General features: G+C 51.6%; 1 protein-coding gene across 1 annotated transcript in view; it reads right to left on the reverse strand.

The window, feature by feature from the left end:
• Window positions 1–14,656, reverse strand: part of CFAP300 (cilia and flagella associated protein 300) — a 73,563-nt gene extending 58,907 nt beyond the window's left edge. Inside the window, exons 1-2 of the mRNA XM_040426296.1 lie at window positions 14,536–14,656; window positions 688–769 (exon numbers count right to left, since the gene is read on the reverse strand). Coding sequence (XP_040282230.1) covers window positions 688–769; window positions 14,536–14,651 — 198 coding nt within the window. The 5' untranslated portion in view covers window positions 14,652–14,656. The remainder of the gene's footprint in view (window positions 1–687; window positions 770–14,535) is intronic.
• Between the last annotated feature and the right edge of the window lie 8,839 nt (window positions 14,657–23,495).

A 23,495-nucleotide genomic window follows, 5' to 3' on the forward strand; every position in this document is an offset into this window, starting at 1 on the left:
GCGGACACCAAAACGCTGCAAGCAGCCTCCAGAGCGGAATGGAGACTGATCGGAGGCAAACTGATGGATTCTGAGCGGATCCTTTTCCATTCAGAATGCATTAGGGCAAAACTGATCCGTTTTGGACCGCGTGTGAGATCCCTGAACGGATCTCACAAACGGAAAGCCCAAACGCCAGTGTGAAAGTAGCCTTACTCATTTTACCCTCCATTATAAATGTTCAGCCGTTTCCGAGTAACAAGGGTTTAAAAAATAATAATCAGTCTGTTTGCAGGCCGTCACAGTCTGCTTGTGTTCAATCCCGTTTTCCGACAACTAGTGTTGAGCGAACTTGTGTTTTAAGTTCTGCGTCCAAAGTTCGGACCATAATGGAATTTGGAATCCATAACGGGGTTCTTCGATAACCCGAACTTTGGACGCAGAACTTAAAACACAAGTTCGCTCAACACTACTGATGACTCTTATCTCGACCGTGCTGTTTTTTGCGGTCCGTAAACAACAGAAGCTGCCCGTGTGCCTTTCCGCAATTTGCGGAACGGAAAGGGGCGGCCCATTGTAGACATGCCTATTCTTGTCCGCAAAACGGACATGCTATATTTTTTTTGCAGGGCCACGGAACGGTGCAACGGATGTGGACAGCACACGGACACAAAGGGCACGCCGACACATGTTCATCTGTTAACTTACCAGAACAAAGTCATCTTTCTGAAAGGACTGGAAGTACTGGTCATAGCGGAAGGCCTGGGCCGTGATTCTGCCGTTCATGGACCTGATATGGAGAGAAGAATACAGGTTCATACATCATCTGCTGACCGGCTGCGACCTGCGGTTTCTGGATCCGATCTGCCTATAAAATACTGATTTCAGATATTAAAGGGGTTCTCTCACTTCAGCAAATGTCATTTATCGTGTAGAGAAAGTTAATACAAGGCACTTACTAATGTATTGTTATTGTCCATATTGTCTCCTTTGCTGGCTGGATTATTTTTTCCATCACTTTATACACTGCTTGTTTCCATGGTTACGACCACCTTGCAATCCAGCAGCGGTGGTCGTGCTTGCACACTATAGGAAAAAGCGCTGGCCTCTCTGGTAGCCGGGACCATGGGAGCAGACATAGGCTGGCGCTTTTTCCTGTAGTGTGCAAGCACGACCACTGCTGCTGGATTGCCTGGTGGTCACAGCCCCTGGATATGAGCAGTGTATAATGTGATGGAAAATGAATCCAGCCAGCAAAGGAGACAATATGGACAATCACAATACATTAGTAAGTGCCTTGTATTAACTTCCTCTACACGATAAATGCTATTTGCTAAAGTGACACAACCCCTTTAATGCCAGTGTCCTTTGTGCTGCAGCTCAGGGGGGGCGTGCCCTTTGTGCTGCAGCTCAGGGGGGGCGTGCCCTTTGTGCTGCAGCTCAGGGGGGGCGTGCCCTTTGTGCTGCAGCTCAGGGGGGGCGTGCCCTTTGTGCTGCAGCTCAGGGGGGGCGTGCCCTTTGTGCTGCAGCTCAGGGGGGGCGTGCCCTTTGTGCTGCAGCTCAGGGGGGGCGTGCCCTTTGTGCTGCAGCTCAGGGGGGGCGTGCCCTTTGTGCTGCAGCTCAGGGGGGGCGTGCCCTTTGTGCTGCAGCTCAGGGGGGGCGTGCCCTTTGTGCTGCAGCTCAGGGGGGGCGTGCCCTTTGTGCTGCAGCTCAGGGGGGGCGTGCCCTTTGTGCTGCAGCTCAGGGGGGGCGTGCCCTTTGTGCTGCAGCTCAGGGGGGGCGTGCCCTTTGTGCTGCAGCTCAGGGGGGGCGTGCCCTTTGTGCTGCAGCTCAGGGGGGGCGTGCCCTTTGTGCTGCAGCTCAGGGGGGGCGTGCCCTTTGTGCTGCAGCTCAGGGGGGCGTGCCCTTTGTGCTGCAGCTCAGGGGGGGCGTGCCCTTTGTGCTGCAGCTCAGGGGGGGCGTGCCCTTTGTGCTGCAGCTCAGGGGGGGCGTGCCCTTTGTGCTGCAGCTCAGGGGGGGCGTGCCCTTTGTGCTGCAGCTCAGGGGGGGCGTGCCCTTTGTGCTGCAGCTCAGGGGGGGCGTGCCCTTTGTGCTGCAGCTCAGGGGGGGCGTGCCCTTTGTGCTGCAGCTCAGGGGGGGCGTGCCCTTTGTGCTGCAGCTCAGGGGGGGGCGTGCCCTTTGTGCTGCAGCTCAGGGGGGGGCGTGCCCTTTGTGCTGCAGCTCAGGGGGGGCGTGCCCTTTGTGCTGCAGCTCAGGGGGGGCGTGCCCTTTGTGCTGCAGCTCAGGGGGGACGTGCCCTTTGTGCTGCAGCTCAGGGGGGACGTGCCCTTTGTGCTGCAGCTCAGGGGGGACGTGCCCTTTGTGCTGCAGCTCAGGGGGGACGTGCCCTTTGTGCTGCAGCTCAGGGGGGACGTGCCCTTTGTGCTGCAGCTCAGGGGGGACGTGCCCTTTGTGCTGCAGCTCAGGGGGGACGTGCCCTTTGTGCTGCAGCTCAGGGGGGACGTGCCCTTTGTGCTGCAGCTCAGGGGGGACGTGCCCTTTGTGCTGCAGCTCAGGGGGGACGTGCCCTTTGTGCTGCAGCTCAGGGGGGACGTGCCCTTTGTGCTGCAGCTCAGGGGGGACGTGCCCTTTGTGCTGCAGCTCAGGGGGGACGTGCCCTTTGTGCTGCAGCTCAGGGGGGACGTGCCCTTTGTGCTGCAGCTCTGGGGGGACGTGCCCTTTGTGCTGCAGCTCAGGGGGGACGTGCCCTTTGTGCTGCAGCTCAGGGGGGACGTGCCCTTTGTGCTGCAGCTCAGGGGGGACGTGCCCTTTGTGCTGCAGCTCAGGGGGACGTGCCCTTTGTGCTGCAGCTCAGGGGGACGTGCCCTTTGTGCTGCAGCTCAGGGGGACGTGCCCTTTGTGCTGCAGCTCAGGGGGACGTGCCCTTTGTGCTGCAGCTCAGGGGGACGTGCCCTTTGTGCTGCAGCTCAGGGGGACGTGCCCTTTGTGCTGCAGCTCAGGGGGACGTGCCCTTTGTGCTGCAGCTCAGGGGGACGTGCCCTTTGTGCTGCAGCTCAGGGGGACGTGCCCTTTGTGCTGCAGCTCAGGGGGACGTGCCCTTTGTGCTGCAGCTCAGGGGGACGTGCCCTTTGTGCTGCAGCTCAGGGGGACGTGCCCTTTGTGCTGCAGCTCAGGGGGACGTGCCCTTTGTGCTGCAGCTCAGGGGGACGTGCCCTTTGTGCTGCAGCTCAGGGGGACGTGCCCTTTGTGCTGCAGCTCAGGGGGACGTGCCCTTTGTGCTGCAGCTCAGGGGGACGTGCCCTTTGTGCTGCAGCTCAGGGGGACGTGCCCTTTGTGCTGCAGCTCAGGGGGACGTGCCCTTTGTGCTGCAGCTCAGGGGGACGTGCCCTTTGTGCTGCAGCTCAGGGGGACGTGCCCTTTGTGCTGCAGCTCAGGGGGACGTGCCCTTTGTGCTGCAGCTCAGGGGGACGTGCCCTTTGTGCTGCAGCTCAGGGGGACGTGCCCTTTGTGCTGCAGCTCAGGGGGACGTGCCCTTTGTGCTGCAGCTCAGGGGGACGTGCCCTTTGTGCTGCAGCTCAGGGGGACGTGCCCTTTGTGCTGCAGCTCAGGGGGACGTGCCCTTTGTGCTGCAGCTCAGGGGGACGTGCCCTTTGTGCTGCAGCTCAGGGGGACGTGCCCTTTGTGCTGCAGCTCAGGGGGACGTGCCCTTTGTGCTGCAGCTCAGGGGGACGTGCCCTTTGTGCTGCAGCTCAGGGGGACGTGCCCTTTGTGCTGCAGCTCAGGGGGACGTGCCCTTTGTGCTGCAGCTCAGGGGGACGTGCCCTTTGTGCTGCAGCTCAGGGGGACGTGCCCTTTGTGCTGCAGCTCAGGGGGACGTGCCCTTTGTGCTGCAGCTCAGGGGGACGTGCCCTTTGTGCTGCAGCTCAGGGGGACGTGCCCTTTGTGCTGCAGCTCAGGGGGACGTGCCCTTTGTGCTGCAGCTCAGGGGGACGTGCCCTTTGTGCTGCAGCTCAGGGGGACGTGCCCTTTGTGCTGCAGCTCAGGGGGACGTGCCCTTTGTGCTGCAGCTCAGGGGGACGTGCCCTTTGTGCTGCAGCTCAGGGGGACGTGCCCTTTGTGCTGCAGCTCAGGGGGACGTGCCCTTTGTGCTGCAGCTCAGGGGGACGTGCCCTTTGTGCTGCAGCTCAGGGGGACGTGCCCTTTGTGCTGCAGCTCAGGGGGACGTGCCCTTTGTGCTGCAGCTCAGGGGGACGTGCCCTTTGTGCTGCAGCTCAGGGGGACGTGCCCTTTGTGCTGCAGCTCAGGGGGACGTGCCCTTTGTGCTGCAGCTCAGGGGGGCGTGCCCTTTGTGCTGCAGCTCAGGGGGGCGTGCCCTTTGTGCTGCAGCTCAGGGGGACGTGCCCTTTGTGCTGCAGCTCAGGGGGGCGTGCCCTTTGTGCTGCAGCTCAGGGGGGCGTGCCCTTTGTGCTGCAGCTCAGGGGGACGTGCCCTTTGTGCTGCAGCTCAGGGGGGGCGTGCCCTTTGTGCTGCAGCTCAGGGGGGGGTGCCCTTTGTGCTGCAGCTCAGGGGGGGGTGCCCTTTGTGCTGCAGCTCAGGGGGGGGTGCCCTTTGTGCTGCAGCTCTCTCCCTGTAACTTCTACAGCTTCTAACAGAAGATATGACTGGAAACAGATTTAGGCCTCCTGCACACGGCCGTTTTTTTTTCCCGTTTACTGGCCGTTTTTTGCGTTCCGTATACGGTCCGTATACGGAACCATTCTTTTTAATGGTTCCGCAAAAAAAACGGAATGTACTCCGTATGCATTCCGTTTCCGTATTTCCGTTTTTCAGTTCCGTTTTAACATAGAACATGTCCTATTATTGCCTGCAAATCACGGTCCGTGGCTCCATTCAAGTCAATGGGTCCGCAAAAAAAACTGAACACATACGGAAATGCATCCGTATGTCTTCCGTTTCCGTTCCGTTTTTTGCTGAACCATCTATTGAAAATGTTATGCCCAGCCCAATTTTATCTATGTAATTACTGTATACTGTATATGCCATACGGAAAAACGGAACGGAAAAACGGAACAAAAACGGAAACACAACGGAAACAAAAAACGGAACAACAGATCCGTGAAAAACGGACCGCAAAACACTGAAAAAGCCATACGGCCGTGTGCAATAGGCCTTAGGCTACATTCACACGTCAGTACTTTTCTATATCCCGATTTTCGGTCCGTTTTTTGCGGATCCGTTGTTCCTGAAAATGTTTCCGTATGTCATCCGTTTTTTGCCGATCCGCAAAAAACGGAAACATGTATAAATTTCAATAAGCAAATAAAGTTGTTTGGATTTCTTTGAAAAAAAAAATAAAAAAATTTATGTAATTTCCAGGAACGGAATCCGCATAAAACGGATGACATACGTAATGACATCCGAATGTCTTCCGTTTTTTGCGGATCCATTGACTTTGTATTGTACCAGGATCCGAATTTTGCGGAAAAGAATAGGACAAGTTTTATATTTAAACGGACATGCGGAACGGAACAACGGAAACGGACAGCACACATTGTGCTGTCCGATTTTTTCCAGGACCCATTGAAAATGAATGGGTCCAGATCTGTTCCGCAAAAAACGGAACAGATCAGGAAAGAAAAAACGGACGTGTGAATGGACCCTTAAACTGAGAGAGTGCGACCACCTCAGTGAGGCCGACAAAAAACTGTCCGAGAGGTGGGCCCTGCAGCTATCAGGCATTTACAGTTCAGCATACCCATGGATATATTCGATATGTTTAAAGGGGTGTGGTGATGTGTACAGTACAAGTGCTGGGAGGCGTGTATATCCCACCCAGGTACCTCCGCTGGGGGGGATAACTGAAATCCAGAAAGCTGCAGTGGTTTTAGTAAAGTGTAGTTTGCTGAGACAGTTTTGTCTAGATGTTGTTCTGGGCTGGATTTCGTGTGGACTGGGGGATAGGTTTGGTAGTGGGATCTGCCAGTCCACACCCTTCCACTACATGCATTGTCTTTTGCCGGAGGTGAGCGCAGGTGAGGCCTGCTGCTGTAATCACAGAGGGCTCATGCACACGACCGTATGTATCTTGCGGTCCGCAAAAAATACGGATGAGGTCCGTGTGCATTCTGTATTTTGCGGAATGAAACAGCTGGTCCCTAATAGAACAGTCCTATGCCTGTCTGTAATGTGGACAATAATAGGACACGTTCTATTTTTTTGCAGAACGGAAATACAGACATACGGAAACGGAATGCACACAGAGTAACTTTTTTTTTTTGCGGACCCATTGAAATAAATGGTTCCGCATACGGTCTGCAAAAAACGGAACGGACACGGAAAGAAAATACGTTCGTAGGCATGAGGCCTTAGAGGGAGAAAGGCTGAGGAAGCCTGAGAGAGAGGGGAGCCTGGAGGCTGCTGGACCGTATATGGCTGAGGAAGCTGGATCTAATCCCGTGTGTGAACGGCGCTCTATAGGTGAGGTAGAGACAGCACGTGTATTAGGTAGAGCCCAGACGGGCAGGTGTTTATTTGTGTGATGGTGCTGAGGTGCCAAAATAAAGCACCTTTTGGACTTGAACCCCGTCGTCTGAGGAGAAATCTGTGATTGCGCCCCCCTGAGAGAGAGCGATCCCTTACAGGGGTTAAATATTGATGACCTGTGTCTCCAGGATAGGTCATCAATATCTGGGTCCAACTTCCGCCATCACTCTGCAGCGTAAAATGCCGGTCTTAGTAAATGTGCTCCACTGACTTTAATGGGGCACATTTACTAACACTGGATTTTTACGCCGGTCTTAGTCCCCCCCCCCCCCCCCCCCCGCTGCCGTAAGATTCGTCCTATTTTCTTATTTATAATGAGGCACATCTGAGGCAGTCCTTGCGCAAAAACTCACCAGCCCCTGGATGGCGTAGTTGTTCGCTAGCATTTGCAGCCATTTCCAGGAGTAAATTTGCCGATCCTGGAGACCCACCACGGCTCCCCACACGCCCCCACCACACCCATCTTGTGGACACAACGTAAAACCAGCCGCGTGACTACATATTGTCGCATTGCCAGTTAAAAAAGGAGACTTGCGACTATTTACTCTTAAAATAGTTGCAAGTCCGTTAATAAATGTGCCCCAATGACTTCAGCGGTTTTCCACGGCCTGCGGGTCCACGGTGACACCACAGAAGTCTATAAGGGCTCATGCACACAACCGTATGTACTTTGCGGTCCGCAAAACATGGATCCACCAAAAAAAAAACGGATGACATCTGTGTGCATTCCGTATTTTGCGTAACGGAACAGCTGGCCCCTAATAGAACAGTCCTAGCCTTATTATGCGGACAATAATAGGACATGTTCTATTTTTTTTACAAAACAGACATACGGAAATGGAATGCACACGGAGTGACTTCCGTGGTTTTTGCGGACCCATTGAAATGGATGTATCCACATACGGTCCGCAAAAAAATAGAACAGACATGGAAAGAAAATACGTTCATGTGCATGAGCCCTAAGCCTGTAAAAGCACGGACACGGGTGGCATCTGCGTTTGGTCCGTGGTTTTCACGGACTAGGAGATGCCCAGGATATACATTTTTAGCCTAGCAGGGTCTGTGGAATATGGATGACACACGGAGGGCAAAAAACGGACACGTGGACCAAACACGGATTCTTCATGAATCACAAATCACTGACGTCATCACGGACTTGTGAAAAAAGGCCTAAGGGTGCAGGGCGTTGTACCCCCACCAACCAGATATTGATGACCTATCCTGAGAAGAAGTCATCAATTTCAGAAACCTGGAAAACCCTTTTTAAAGGGCATCTGTCAGCAGTTTTGTACCTATGACACTGGCTGACCTGTTACATGTGCACTTGGCAGCTGAAGACATCTGTGTTGGTCCCATGTTCATATGTGCCCGCATTGCTGAGAAATATGATGTTTTATTATATGCAAATGAGCCTCTAGGAGCAACGGGGGCGTTACCATTACACCTAGAGGCTCTGCTCTCTCTACCACTGCTGCACCCTCTGCACTTGACAGGACCAGGCAAGGAAAACATCACACCCGGCCCTGTCAATTAAAGTGCAGAGGGCGCAGCAGTGGCAGAGAGAGCAGAGCCTCTAGGTGCAATGGTAACGCCCCCATTGCTCCTAGAGGCTCATTTGCATATACGAATATGAAAACATCATTTTTCTCAGCAATGCGGGCACATATGAACATGGGACCAACACAGATGTCTTCAGCTGCCAAGCGCACATGGAACAGGTCAGTTTCATAGGTGCAAAACTGCTGACAGATGCCCTTTAATAATGTAGGAATTATTCAGTGGCCATAGCCTCTATTTACAGGGTCTCTCATTACACCTCTGCAAAACTGAGACCAGCGTGAAGTGGCCCAGAGCATTCCCGCTATTTACAGTGTTTACTGCGAGTGCGGGGCGCGCGGCGTGGTGTTATTTACTTGTCATTAGCGAGCACATAACGGGGCGATTGAAGTGACGGGTGAGAGGAGCCTGCGAGGAACAGACAAGTCTGTGTTACCTTCCATCAGCTGCAGAATATCTCACCCAGCACCTCAGAGCTCTACGTGAACCGCCGGTCTATTAACCCACGCAGACCTGGATTTTCCTGATCATATGTTTGGACTGTTAGGGCTCATTCAGACGGCCATAGCGATTTGCAGATCCACAAAAAACGGATACCGGACACAATCGTTCTGCAATTTGCAGACCACCCACAGCCCCACCCATAATAGAAAATGCCTATTCTTGTCTGCAATTGCGGACAATAGGACATGCTCTATCTTTTCCGTGGAACCATGTGCTGTCCGCATCTTTGGCGCCCCATTGAAATGAACGGGGGCATAAAAAATTGCGGAACGGATGCAGACTCATTCATACGGCCGTCTAAACGAGCCCTTATTCAGATTTAAGGGCTCATGCACACAAACGTATTTTCTTTCCGTGTCCGTTCCGTTGTTTTTTTGCGGACCGTATGTGGAACCATTCATTTCAATGGGTCCGCAAAAAAAGCGGAAGTTACTCCGTGTGCATTCTGTTTCCGTATGTCCGTTCCGCAAAATAATAAAACATGTCCTGTTATTGTCCGCATTACGGACAAGGATAGGACTGTTCTATCAGGGGCCAGATGTTTTGTTCCACAAAATACGGAATGCACACGGACGTTATCCATATTTTTTGCGGATCCGTGTTTTGTGGACCATAAAATACATACGGTCGTGTGCATCAGCCCTTAAAGGGGTTATCAGTTATCCACAGGAGTGGAGGGGATCTGACCGCTGGAACTCCCCGAGTCAGAGAATAGCAGTTCCTGGGGCACATTTACTAAGGGGCTTGCGACTATTTTAGGCCATGTCCGCCAGCTGGGTGGGACAGAGGCAGACTGTGAGTGTTCGGGGGGCTCTGTCGGGGACGGAACTCCAGCCTCAGCAAATTTACCAACATTTATGTGCAAATGTTAGGGACAAACTACACCAGCCATAGTCGGGAGTAGTTGTTACTCCAGGTGCACGGACTGCCAAAGATGCGCCTAATTTAGGACGAGGTGCGCGCCTTGACATAAGACAGACGAACCTTACGGCAGCGCAGGGGGGAACTAAGACCGGTGTAACAAGCTGGTCCCCCAATTGAACAGAGTGATGGTCACGCATACACATTGCCGCTCCGTCCATCTACATGGCCCTGCGATAGAAAGAAAAGGGCTGGATGAGTGGAGCGCCGGGACACTGACCCCCACCGATCAGCGCCGGGACACTGACCCCCACCGATCAGCGCCGAGACACTGACCCCCACCGATCAGCGCCGGGACACTGACCCCCACCGATCAGCGCCGGGACACTGACCCCCACCGATCAGCGCCGGGACACTGACCCCCACCGATCAGATACCCCCACCGATCAGCGCCGGGAGTCTGACCCCCACCGATCAGCGCCGGGAGTCTGACCCCCACCGATCAGCGCCGGGAGTCTGACCCCCACCGATCAGCGCCGGGAGTCTGACCCCCACCGATCAGCGCCGGGAGTCTGACCCCCACCGATCAGCGCCGGGAGTCTGACCCCCACCGATCAGCGCCGGGAGTCTGACCCCCACCGATCAGCGCCGGGAGTCTGACCCCCACCGATCAGCGCCGGGAGTCTGACCCCCACCGATCAGCGCCGGGAGTCTGACCCCCACCGATCAGATACCCCCACCGATCAGCGCCGGGAGTCTGACCCCCACCGATCAGATACCCCCACCGATCAGCGCTGGGAGACTGACCCCCACCCATCAGATACTTCTCACTTTAGCCTGAGGATAGATGATGGGGCACATGTAGAGCTCATGCACACAAATGTATATTTTTCCATTTCCGTGCCGTTTTTCTTGCGGCCTGTATGCAGATCCATTCACTACAAGCGAATATACTCTGTGTGCATTCGGTGTCCACATTACGGAGAAAGATAGGACTGTTCTATTAGGGGCCAAATGTTCCGTTCTGCAAAATTCGGAATGCACATAGCCGGTATCTGTGTGTTGCGGATCCATGATTTGCGGACTGCGAAACAGGCAACGGTCGTGTGCATGAGCCCTTACGAAAACCTGCTTTTTATGCCAGTTTTTGACACCCACCCCCACCCCGAAATTGCTGCATGCCTTGTCATAAATTAGGCACATCTGTGTCAGTCCTTGCGCCTGGCTGGTATAGTTTTTCGCTAACATGGCCCCTGACCCGGAATAAAATTGGCTGTGGAATTAAATATTGTTGCACGACCGGTTAAAAAACAAGGACTGGCGACTATTTTACGTCCCTTAGTACTGTATACGTGCCCCGATTAGCTGTTATGTGGGACCCCTTTAAGGGACAGCTCTGCTTTAGCATGTAATTATTGGAGCATCTTCTCTTAGAATTCTGTATTGTGTCCTTCCTCTGTTACTCCTCCTGGAAACTATGAATACCTTGACAGTTGGGCGTTACCAGAAGGGGTTATGGCCGCGCACAGTCTGACGCTGAGTAGGGACAAATCGCAAGGAGAATCGCAACACCCAGCTGTCAATTCATTCACATATGTTCAAGAGGATTAACAGAGGAACGGCACAACGCAGGAAAGATGCTCCAGAGCGGTGATGTCATGGGGAATAGAAGTATTTACTGGAGGAGGACATGTCAGGACAGCGATGAATTAGGGCTCATGCACACGGCTGTAGGTTCGGTCTGCATCCGATCCGTGCTTCATCTCAATGGGGCCACAAAAGATGCAGACAGCGCAAGCATGCGTCCACATCCGCAGGTCCATTCCGTGGCCCGGCAAAAAAGTAGAACATGTCCTATTCTTGTCCGTTTTGAAGACAAGGATAGGACATTTTTACAGAAAAAAAAAATATATGCTACGTTGCCCTTGGCTGGGATCCGCGATTTGCAGACCGTAAAACAAGACGGTGTGCATGAGCCCCAACTCCTAAACCTGCATGCACCGACTGATGAAGCGGAAAGGGAGACAAGCTGCCGCCAAAGAAATTTAATCGCAAAATAGATGCAAATCCTATTTTCTAACCGGCCGTGCGACAATATTTAGTCACAGGCCCGGTTTTACGCCTTGTTCGCCATTTGGGTGGGGACATGTCAGGGGCTGGGACTCCAGCCCTGGCGAATTTACTAACATTTATGCCTGGAAACAGGGGCTGGAGTCGTTATTACACCAACCGCAAGGACTGGCACAGATGCCACAGACGCACCTCGTCATAAACGAGACTAATCTAATGGCAGCGCAAGACCGGCGTAAACAGCCCTTCTTAGTAAACGTCTGTTTCTCCTGTCGGGGGTCATTCAGGCTGCACCGACTAATTACTTTCACACTAGCGTTATTCTTTTCCGGCGCTGAGTTCCGTCCTTGGGGCTCTATACCGGAAAAGAACTGATCAGTTTTATCCCCATGCATTCTGAATGGAGAGTAATCCGTCCTTCAGGATGCATCAGGATGTCTTCACTTCAGTCTTTTTGACTGATCAGGACGGAGATAATAGCGCAGCATGCTACGGTTTTATCTCCGGCCAAAAAAACTGAACACTTGCCTGAATGCCAGCATTTTTTTTCCATAAGAATGTATTAGTGCTGGATGTGGCAGTCAAATTGTCGCATTGACGGATCCGGTATTCCGGTCTGCGCAGACCTTTAAAAATGTGAAAATAAATAAATACCGGATACGTTTTGCCGGATGACACTGAAAAAACAGATCCGGTATTGCAATACATTTTTCTGACTGATCGGGTATTTTTCAGACTTATCAGGATCCTGATCAGTCAGAAAAAATGACATGCGTTTGCATACAGTTTGCCTGATCAGGCAACGGAACTGCCTGCCGGTGTTCTGTCAGAATGCTATACCTTATCAGAATGCTATACCCTCGTCACTTTCGGTGACGCAGCCGCCCCGGAAGTAAAGAGAATCAGCTGGAGGAGGGGGGGGGTGCAGCGCTGCGCAAGCGCAGATCCACAGGTGAGTCAAGATTATAGCACCGCCGCGGTAGAAGCACCCACTTAATGCGCATGCGTGAAACCGGCCGGGACACACTGCGCCTGCGCCCAGAGCCACGGCTGGGTAGGAGAGGGTGCGCACGCGTGGCTATATATTCCCGTCGGCCACACACATCAGGATTACACCGCGCGTGCGCACTCAGGGGTAGGTAGATTTGTCAGTGCAAAATGTTCCATCAGATCTCCGTACCACTGAATGCGCACGCGCGGTGTAATCCTGATGTGTGTGGCCAACGGGAGTATATAGCCGCGCGTGCGCACCCTCTCCTACCCACTCGTGGAACCGGGCGCAGTGTGTCCATGCTTGTTTCGCGCATGCGCATTAAGTGGGCACTTCTCCCGCGGCGGTGCTATAATTTTGACTTACCCGTGGATCTGCGCTTGCGCAGCGCCGCACAACCCCTCCTCCAGCTGATTCTCGTCACTTCCGGTGTGGCCGCGTCACCGGAAGTGACGAGGATATAGCATTCTGATAAGGTATAGTACTCTGACAGAACACCGGAATCAAACAACGCAAGTGTGAAAGTATCCTGAACAATCTGCAGGGATTCATTGGGGGTCATTTATGAACTTTTTTAGGCCAGTTTTTTTAACTACCCTTTTTGCTAATTTTTAAATGCCCATTTTTACACTGCGTTCAACATGTAGGAGTGATGGTGTTGTGGCGGGGGGCAAGCCAGGGCAGGGACATAAACCCCGACAAATTTTAACAACATCTACGCCTGGAAACAGGTGTACGTGTCGGAGAAAAACTACTCCAGCGTGGGGCTGGCACAGCTTTTCTGCCAGGCAATATGGGGCACATTTACTAACGGACTAGGCATAAAATAGTCACAAGTCCCTTTTAGTAACCGGCCGTGAGACAAGGGGACTGGCATCGTTTTTATGCCAGGAGCAAGGACTGCCACAGATGCACACCTTCATAAATCACATGAATCTAACGGCAGCGCAAGGGGCGAAACTAACCCCGGGGTAAAAAGCCGGTCTTAGTAAATGTGCCCCAATGACGGCTAATCAGTGAAGGGGCGCACGCCCCCCTCATAAATTAGGCGCAAAGCAAGCGCAAAAGGGGAGTAAAAGACCAGTGTAAAATACCAGTCTTAGTAAATGACCCCCATTGTGTATGGGCAGCCTCTAGGCCTGTCTGCTTCCAGGGGCGACCCAGATGGGCGTACTTAGACCTGCCTCCCATTCTGATCAATGAGGATTTGCGCCGTCAGTGACGCGGCGCGTATTTCTACATCATTTACGTGAAAACAAGTAGTACGCCCATTCCATGCAGACACCACAGCAGGCGGCCACATGGGGATGAGCCCCTTTAAAGGGATATCTGTCACCGCCATAACGTCCATCATGAGTCAGGAGCCGGGATGGGGGTGCAGTGACCGTGACACTGAGCGTCCAGACCCGCGCCCCCTTGACTTCAAACAGTCCACGGCATACGGTGCGCGAGGGGAATAAAAGTGGATCGCAGCAAAGTTATCCATCGGATGACAAGAGCTGTGAGGCACATGGGGCGGTTGGGGGACTATTATGGTGGGGACACATCGCGGGCCCCCCCCCTCCCCCTTTAAAGTGGGGCAAAATCATTGTGCGGATCCACAGGAAGTACAATGGCAGAAACCCAATGGTCAGTCCCAGATCCTCAGACCGGTAAATCTGCCGTGTGAACACGGCCCTACCAGAAAAAACGTGCTGCGTGACTATCGGGTCAGTGACCCCGCAGCGCCACCACAAGGGAAAACAAAGCATTACACCGAGTCCATAGGAATCAATTAGCATCAATCTGACCCCCTAGAATCAAAGGGCTGACAGGCGGCACTGGGCATTAAAGGGTTAAGTGCGAATCTGCCTATAATTCATACACAGCGCAGACCCCATAGTGGTCAGAGGACAGGACAATACAGAGAAGGGGTCACCACAATAGATGATGGCAGAGGTAGTACTATAACTCCCATCATCCAGTACAGCAGATAATGTAGACATAACACCAGGAGCAGATGACACAGATGGGTGAGGAGGGTCAGTTACCACTTGGTCAGCAGCTCCCGGGTGTCTCTGTTCTCCAGGCCGCTGAAGGTTCGGTTCGGGAGGTGATTAAATGTAAATTTAGCGCAAGAACCGATCGCTGCGTCTCCCTGCGCCATCTTCCTGCTTCACTAGCAACTTGTATTCTGCCGCGTCTGTGTCTCCATAGCAACAAACACCACGTGGTGCGCTGGGAAAAGGTTTCCGCCCGGAAATGTTCTGCAGTTCTAAACGTTCCGCCGTATATGCACAGATATCTCATGTGGTGGGGACAGCCATGGTGCTGGGTGCATTTTATGTGGTGGTACAGCCATGGTGCTGGGTGCATTTTATGTGGTGGGGACAGCCATGGTGCTGGGTGCATTTTATGTGGTGGTACAGCCATGGTGCTGGGTGCATTTTATGTGGTGGTGCTGGGTGCATTTCATGTGGTGGGTACAGCCATGGTGCTGGGTGCATTTCATGTGGTGGTACAGCCATGGTGCTGGGTGCATTTCATGTGGTGGGGACAGCCATGGTGCTGGGTGCATTTCATGTGGTGGGGACAGCCATGGTGCTGGGTGCATTTCATGTGGTGGTGACAGCCATGGTGCTGGATGCATTTCATGTGGTGGTACAGCCATGGTGCTGGGTGCATTTCATGTGGTGGTGACAGCCATGGTGCTGGGTGCATTTCATGTGGTGGGGACAGCCATGGTGCTGGGTGCATTTCATGTGGTGGGGACAGCCATGGTGCTGGGTGCATTTCATGTGGTGGTGACAGCCATGGTGCTGGGTGCATTTTATGTGGTGGTACAGCCATGGTGCTGGGTGCATTTCATGTGGTGGGGACAGCCATGGTGCTGGGTGCATTTCATGTGGTGGTACAGCCGTGGTGCTGGGTGCATTTCATGTGGTGGTGACAGCCATGGTGCTGGGTGCATTTTATGTGGTGGTACAGCCATGGTGCTGGGTGCATTTCATGTGGTGGGGACAGCCATGGTGCTGGGTGCATTTCATGTGGTGGTACAGCCATGGTGCTGGGTGCATTTCATGTGGTGGGGACAGCCATGGTGCTGGGTGCATTTCATGTGGTGGGGACAGCCGTGGTGCTGGATGCATTTCATGTGGTGGGTACAGCCGTGGTGCTGGGTGCATTTCATGTGGTGGGTACAGCCATGGTGCTGGGTGCATTTCATGTGGTGGGGACAGCCGTGGTGCTGGGTGCATTTCATGTGGTGGTGACAGCCATGGTGCTGGGTGCATTTTATGTGGTGGTGACAGCCATGGTGCTGGGTGCATTTCATGTGGTGGGGACAGCCATGGTGCTGGGTGCATTTCATGTGGTGGGGACAGCCATGGTGCTGGGTGCATTTTATGTGGTGGTGACAGCCATGGTGCTGGGTGCATTTTATGTGGTGGTGACAGCCATGGTGCTGGGTGCATTTTATGTGGTGGGGACAGCCGTGGTGCTGGGTGCATTTCATGTGGTGGGGACAGCCATGGTGCTGGGTGCATTTCATGTGGTGGTGACAGCCATGGTGCTGGGTGCATTTTATGTGGTGGTACAGCCATGGTGCTGGGTGCATTTCATGTGGTGGGGACAGCCATGGTGCTGGGTGCATTTCATGTGGTGGTACAGCCGTGGTGCTGGGTGCATTTCATGTGGTGGGGACAGCCATGGTGCTGGGTGCATTTTATGTGGTGGTACAGCCATGGTGCTGGGTGCATTTCATGTGGTGGGGACAGCCATGGTGCTGGGTGCATTTTATGTGGTGGTACAGCCGTGGTGCTGGGTGCATTTCATGTGGTGGTGACAGCCATGGTGCTGGGTGCATTTCATGTGGTGGTACAGCCATGGTGCTGGGTGCATTTCATGTGGTGGGGACAGCCATGGTGCTGGGTGCATTTCATGTGGTGGTACAGCCGTGGTGCTGGGTGCATTTCATGTGGTGGGGACAGCCATGGTGCTGGGTGCATTTCATGTGGTGGGGACAGCCATGGTGCTGGGTGCATTTCATGTGGTGGTACAGCCATGGTGCTGGGTGCATTTCATGTGGTGGTACAGCCGTGGTGCTGGGTGCATTTCATGTGGTGGGGACAGCCATGGTGCTGGGTGCATTTCATGTGGTGGGGACAGCCATGGTGCTGGATGCATTTCATGTGGTGGGTACAGCCGTGGTGCTGGGTGCATTTCATGTGGTGGGTACAGCCATGGTGCTGGGTGCATTTCATGTGGTGGGGACAGCCGTGGTGCTGGGTGCATTTTATGTGGTGGTGACAGCCATGGTGCTGGGTGCATTTCATGTGGTGGGGACAGCCATGGTGCTGGGTGCATTTTATGTGGTGGTGACAGCCATGGTGCTGGGTGCATTTTATGTGGTGGGGACAGCCATGGTGCTGGGTGCATTTCATGTGGTGGGGACAGCCATGGTGCTGGGTGCATTTCATGTGGTGGTGACAGCCATGGTGCTGGGTGCATTTCATGTGGTGGTGACAGCCATGGTGCTGGGTGCATTTCATGTGGTGGTGACAGCCATGGTGCTGGGTGCATTTTATGTGGTGGTACAGCCATGGTGCTGGGTGCATTTCATGTGGTGGGGACAGCCATGGTGCTGGGTGCATTTCATGTGGTGGTACAGCCGTGGTGCTGGGTGCATTTCATGTGGTGGGGACAGCCATGGTGCTGGGTGCATTTCATGTGGTGGGGACAGCCATGGTGCTGGGTGCATTTCATGTGGTGGGGACAGCCATGGTGCTGGGTGCATTTCATGTGGTGGGGACAGCCATGGTGCTGGATGCATTTCATGTGGTGGGTACAGCCGTGGTGCTGGGTGCATTTCATGTGGTGGGTACAGCCATGGTGCTGGGTGCATTTCATGTGGTGGGGACAGCCGTGGTGCTGGGTGCATTTCATGTGGTGGGGACAGCCATGGTGCTGGATGCATTTCATGTGGTGGGTACAGCCGTGGTGCTGGGTGCATTTCATGTGGTGGGTACAGCCATGGTGCTGGGTGCATTTCATGTGGTGGGGACAGCCGTGGTGCTGGGTGCATTTGTGTATAGTCATTAGCATTAAAGCCCAGTTATTGTGTAGATTATAAAGACCTTTGCGGCGACCCACAGGAGAGACACGGGAGTGGAGAGGATGGGAGTAGTAGTACTCATGGAGGTGGTCCTGAGGATAGGTCATCAATAGTAAAAAGTGGACAACCTCTTTAACTTACCAGTCCCTATGCGAAGGGTGGAACAGCCCCATCTAGCTACTATCACCAAGTCCTGTTAACCCTGTACGTGGCTCCCCAGATACATAAAGCAGAAACAGTATTAACCCCTTTTAGCAGTGAGCTGCCAGCACACTGCACCTTCATGCAACTTTAGGGCTCGCTCAAATGGCCATATCTGTTTTGCGGTCCGCAAATGGCGGATCCGCGAAACATGGATACTGGCCGTGTGCATTCCACATTTTGCAGAACGGAACGGCCAGCCCTAAGAATAGGACATGTTGTATCTTTTTTGCGAGGCCACGAAATGGAAGTACAGAAGTGGACAGCACATGGTGTGCTGTCCGCATTGTAAAGAATGGGTCCATATCCATTCTGCAAAATTGCGGAATGGATACGGACACAAATATACTCTTGTCTGAATAAACCTTATTCTCTAGCAATTACTTCTAGAAAAAAGACCTTCAAAACCTTTTGAAAATAGAAAATAAAAAAATATATGGCTATAAAATGTTTGTAACGCGGTGAGAAGTCTTCCCATAAGGGCCGAAGCAACTTGTCTTCCATCGCCAACTTATGTGACCATATTATAAAATGGTTCCAACCTGATGTTATGGTTCATTAAACCCCGACCTCTTCAAAAATGAGTTACTTATGTGTATATCCCCCGAGAGAGCCGGTTCCTCCAGATGGAAAGATGCCCCTGACTAAAAGGGAAGATGACAAGATCCCCCCCACCTCCACGTATTACACCCATGTGTTCTAATATAACATGTAGACGGGGGCAGCAGAGGTGCATGCAATGGGACTTCTGCAAAAATTGAAACATTAGTAAGTCCTCTGCATAAAGGACTATCCAAAGCAAGAGAAGGTTGCACGACCAGACTAAGGTTGCACGACCAGACTAAGGTTGCATTATGCCCATATTTGCCAACTTTTCAATGGTGGGATCTTTGAGGGTAGATAGAATAACTTTTTCTTTTGGGATTGGCTTGCCCCTTTTCTCAGACCCCAACACTTTTTCGCAATGAAGCACTCCCTGCCCCCGCAGTGTGTTTGGACGCCAGGGCTGTGTGGAGGCTTTTTTGGGGGCCCAGGAGATTTGCCAACTCTTCCAGGAGTCTGGGAGATCGCTTCTTTTTCTGGAACCCTCTTGGACATTCCAGTAGAGTCGTCAAGTATGATTATGCCCTGTGCATAACCTTCTATGGTGCAGCATGTAGCGCCCAAACAATACAATTATATGTTGTACTTACAATATAACTCTACTTACAGCGCCCAAACAGCATCGCATTATTTGAGCCAAGGCTAGCACTGCAAGTCTAGAATATCTCATATATACAGGGGCCGATTGAACTGGCTGGGATTGGGAACATATTTGAAGGTCGCCTGATCATCAGAGGTGAGTGAATTCCATACAGCAATCATCTTCTCTGTATGGGAATGAGCGATCGTTACGGCAATTGCTGATCCTCATACAGATTCATTGGGGGAGATTTAGTAATGCTTTAATGCCATTCTTGTTTGCACAGAGGATCTTCTGCTCAGAAATGATGTTGGAAGCCACATCAACGATGCTTTCACCTGGTGAATGAGTGTTTGCCTGCTCATTCAAGTGATCTGAGGCACCCTTACATAGAGCAATTATTAAAATCGTTCCATGTAAAGGGGGTGTTACTGTAACTGCAACGCTGGTACTGACAGATGAACCTGCGGTCATGTCAGTTGTAGCTGAGAACAGGGGCGTAGCTATAGGGGGTGCAGAGGTAGCAGTCACTACGGGGCCCAGGACCCTTGTGCCACATAAGAAGACACTGATATTAGGGTGCATTCACACGACCGTGCCGTGTTTTGCAGTCCACAAATTGGGGATTCGCAAAACACTGATGCCGCCCGTGTGCATTCCGCAATCTGCGGGAAGGAACGGGGGCCCATTATAGAAATGCCTATTCTCGTCCACGATTGCGGACAAGAATAGGACTTGTCCTACATTCTTTGTGGGGCCGCGGAAATAAAAAACGGATGCGGAAAGCACCTGTTGTGCTGTCTACATCTTTTTCGGCCCCATTGAAATGAATGGGTCCGCAATTTTGGATATGGAACCATTCATACGGTCGTGTGGATGAGCCCTTATAGAAAGTGCATGCTGGTCAAGTTACACCTCTGGCTGGAGCCAAAGGGTTTGGTCAAGAATTTGGCATGGCGGGTGGCCGTTTCAATTTTTGCCTGAGGCAGCACGGAGGCTATGTGCTTCCCTGCCCCTGAGGGAAGGGGGGCCCAAGCTGAACTCTTGTACCAGGGCCCATGAGCCTTTAGCTACGCCCCAGGCCGAGAATATACATAGAGATGGACCGATTGCATGGATAGATACACAGACAGATAGATGATAGATATATGGTATCCAAAAGAGCATTCTAATTTTTTATTTTTTTTATGTGGATGGAAACTGATAGCCCAGAAATCTCATTAGTTCCTAAATTCTTCACCTTGACGATAACATTTAAAGGGGTTATCCTGCCATGACCACTTATCACCTATCTACAGGACAGATGATGGGTCTGATCGCTGGGGGCCCATAAAGGATTTTCTTATTGCACCTATTGCCTTATTTATACCCTTTATACACAAATCCTGTTTGCATCCCTGTATAATTACAGCTCAAGCAACATAGTCATTCCTTCTTAAACCCTGTACTGAAAAATCCCGGCCGTTGTAACTATCTGGTGAGATACTGTGGCCTGCAGTTAGGCTCCCCGGATCTGCCGCAGAGCGTTCCTAGGGGCTATGTTAAATTATCAGACATTATAGTATTAGATAGGCTGTTGCTGGAGGGGACTGATAACAGATAATGATGGCTTACACACAGCAACCTTATATTGTCGATTTCAATATACTGTGATGTGGGCTCCTCATCTACATTATAATACGTGGTATTCGTTCATCTGTCACTGTATTAGACGCCTTGTTGTGCTGTGATGGTTTCTTATAGATTTAGGCTCGTCTTACACAGTAAGCACTAGCTAGCAGGTCTAGCCCCTTTTACCCCTCGGGCTAAGCTGCCAGATTAGTTCTGGCCCCATCGTAGACTGGCTTTTGCTGAAGACAATCTGCACCCTTTATATTACTATACAATTATAGGATAAAACGTACACAGGTAATTAGATATGGAGACCTTGTGCTTCTACCTTTGTGAAGAAGGATTATAACTATGACAAGAAGTTATATACAGTACTTAGAGAATATATAGTTGATAGGTTATAAAATGCATTTACTTCTCATTAAGGGTATACACCAAGAATGGAGGGACATATTGCAAAATCAAATTCTCTTTTACCTTAGTGTGGGCATCTCCCCAACCCCCTGCCTTGCACTTATCAAGCAATGCTATCACAAAGCCGAGTATGCATGTGTCGGTAGTTCAGGACAGATAGCAGAACGAGCATTCAGCCGGCAGCTATCTAATGTGTATGGCTAGCCTTAGAGGCTGATTTAGTGTTGGACTGGGGTTCCTTGGGCCCGCCACAGGAAATTATTCTCATGGCCCAACCCGCATATCATCAATAAAGTCTAATAGATTTTGAATCAAAGAAATAGACCCTATTGGCAAATTATAAGCTCCAAATTAGTTTTTTCTCCTGGACTTTTGGGTCCCACTATGGCTCCAGAGACTTGGCCCTCCAGAGAATCCTCTGGTCTTCTGGGGTGCCAATCCCACCATGCTCTTATTCCATCCATGGCTGTCCAGGACCAACAATGATATGAAAGTGAAAATATCATATCATATCAAATATCAGAGAAATGGTTTAATTTCTCTTTGGGGTCACCCACAGGTAACTAACTTTAAAAGGGTTTTCAGGGGATTTAATATTGATGGTCTATTCTAAAAATAGGTAATCGATATCTGATCAGATGGGTCTGACTCCCGGCAACCCTGCCGATCAGCTGTTTGAAGAGGTGGTGAGTGCCGTGGCCTATTCCTGAGCCAGTGACGTCACATTCATTGATCACATGGCCTAGGTGCAGGTCAGTCTTATTCAAGTGAATGGACCTGGGCTGCAATTCTGCAGCGACCAGGATGCAGGTATACTGACACCACTTTAATGCAATGGCTGTGTCAGGTGAATAATAGTCAGTATTTTGTTTATGACGCCAATTGCAGCGTGCGCAGGGTACTGTCACAGGGCCCTTTAAGGTGTTGTAACTCACGCCCCAGGTTAGGAATGCCAGAGTGGTGTAATGTCTCTGTATGGTGGTAATAATGGTGTCAACGGTGTCTCCTACCTGGGTACGGCTGGACTCCTGGATCCTGGCTCACTTGCAATAAATTGAGTGTAGTGATAGTAGGAGTAATAGAGGAATTTGCTCCAGAAATTTAGATCCAGACCCTTGGTAAAGTTCAAACTTGTCTTTACTGATTGTAACTTTCATCCAAGCAAGATACAGCTTTACTCTTAGGTCCCAGCAGGTATTGGCAATGGTTGGCAGGGATTTATCTTCTGCTCTATCAACCTGGAGCTTGCAGGAAAAGACGTCTGCTTGTTAGCTCTATACTGTGGCAGGAATTTGGCTTCTGCACTCTCTATCTTCTGCTGTGAGACTAGCTGAGGAGGAATATGGCTTCTCCTAGGGTCTCTGAACTTTACTCACAGTTATCTTCACAGGGTATGCTTCCTTCCTGGAACTGGAGTTGTCTGCAACTTTCTACTTCTTTTCATCCAGTTGAGCCGCAGGGCTCAGACTGGGAATTTGATTAAGTCTCAGAATGAGACTTGGTTCTTGCTGTCTTCCCTATGCAGGGGAAAAACTAGAACTGGATCTAACAGTTTTTTTCCTCCCTTGCTGCAGGATGTGGGAACCTCCACCTCTCTTCAGCAGGGGGGCAGAACAGAACAGGATCGTTCCACTCTGGACGGCCATAACATTAAAACTACCTCTACCAATGATGCTGCCACCTGCTGGTAGACCTGTAAAATGACAAGGAAAATTTTTCTTTAACATGGTTTTATGCTCATTTGTGAATGACATAACCAGAATGACATCAGATGACAATATAACGGCTCCTGAAGGGCAGTAGCGGGGAGAGAGGCGTGTAGTAACACAACTCTGGGGTGTTACATTCCCCCTTACTTTGAATCAAGCAGTTCTCGGCTTGTGCTTGGGATAAGAGGAATAAGCTCTGGGGTACCCAGTTTAATACAAAGGGCTGCATGAAATACACATAAGACATACAAAGACAAACATGAAACGGCTACTCTGAGGTTCCTGTCCGCATGAGTAGGGTGTCCTAAGTAACAGTTTCCCTCTCGGTATAACCAGTGAACCAAAGGTCTGCATTAAGCAATCACTACTGACTGACTTTGAAGTATTTTGGATCCTAATACCAAAGAAAGCATGGGGGTGTCTTTACTCCGTAATCCCACCATTGTGTAATGAAATACTTGCAAATGGAAGGGTGGCTTTATCCTGTATTCCCTTCTCTGCACCAAAGTCAAAATATAAGGCTTATAGCATGATCACAATGGTGACTATGGGTAGCAAAAAGGCTCTAAGGTGGAGGTGCCATACCTTAGGCAAAGGCATAGAAGAGGAAGTCATGAGCTTCTCCAAACGCTTCTGGCAGTCCCATGGAACTCCTGGAAGACACACCAGGATAGGAGTTTTCGTAGTCCCATTACCAATCCTGGCACATATAACAAACAGGAAGGAGGGGTATATTATTCCCCTAACCCAGGGGTGGCCAACCCGTGGCTCTTGAGCCAC

This window comes from Bufo bufo, chromosome 3 (assembly GCF_905171765.1).
Source record: "Bufo bufo chromosome 3, aBufBuf1.1, whole genome shotgun sequence".
NCBI classification, from domain to species: domain Eukaryota; kingdom Metazoa; phylum Chordata; class Amphibia; order Anura; family Bufonidae; genus Bufo; species Bufo bufo.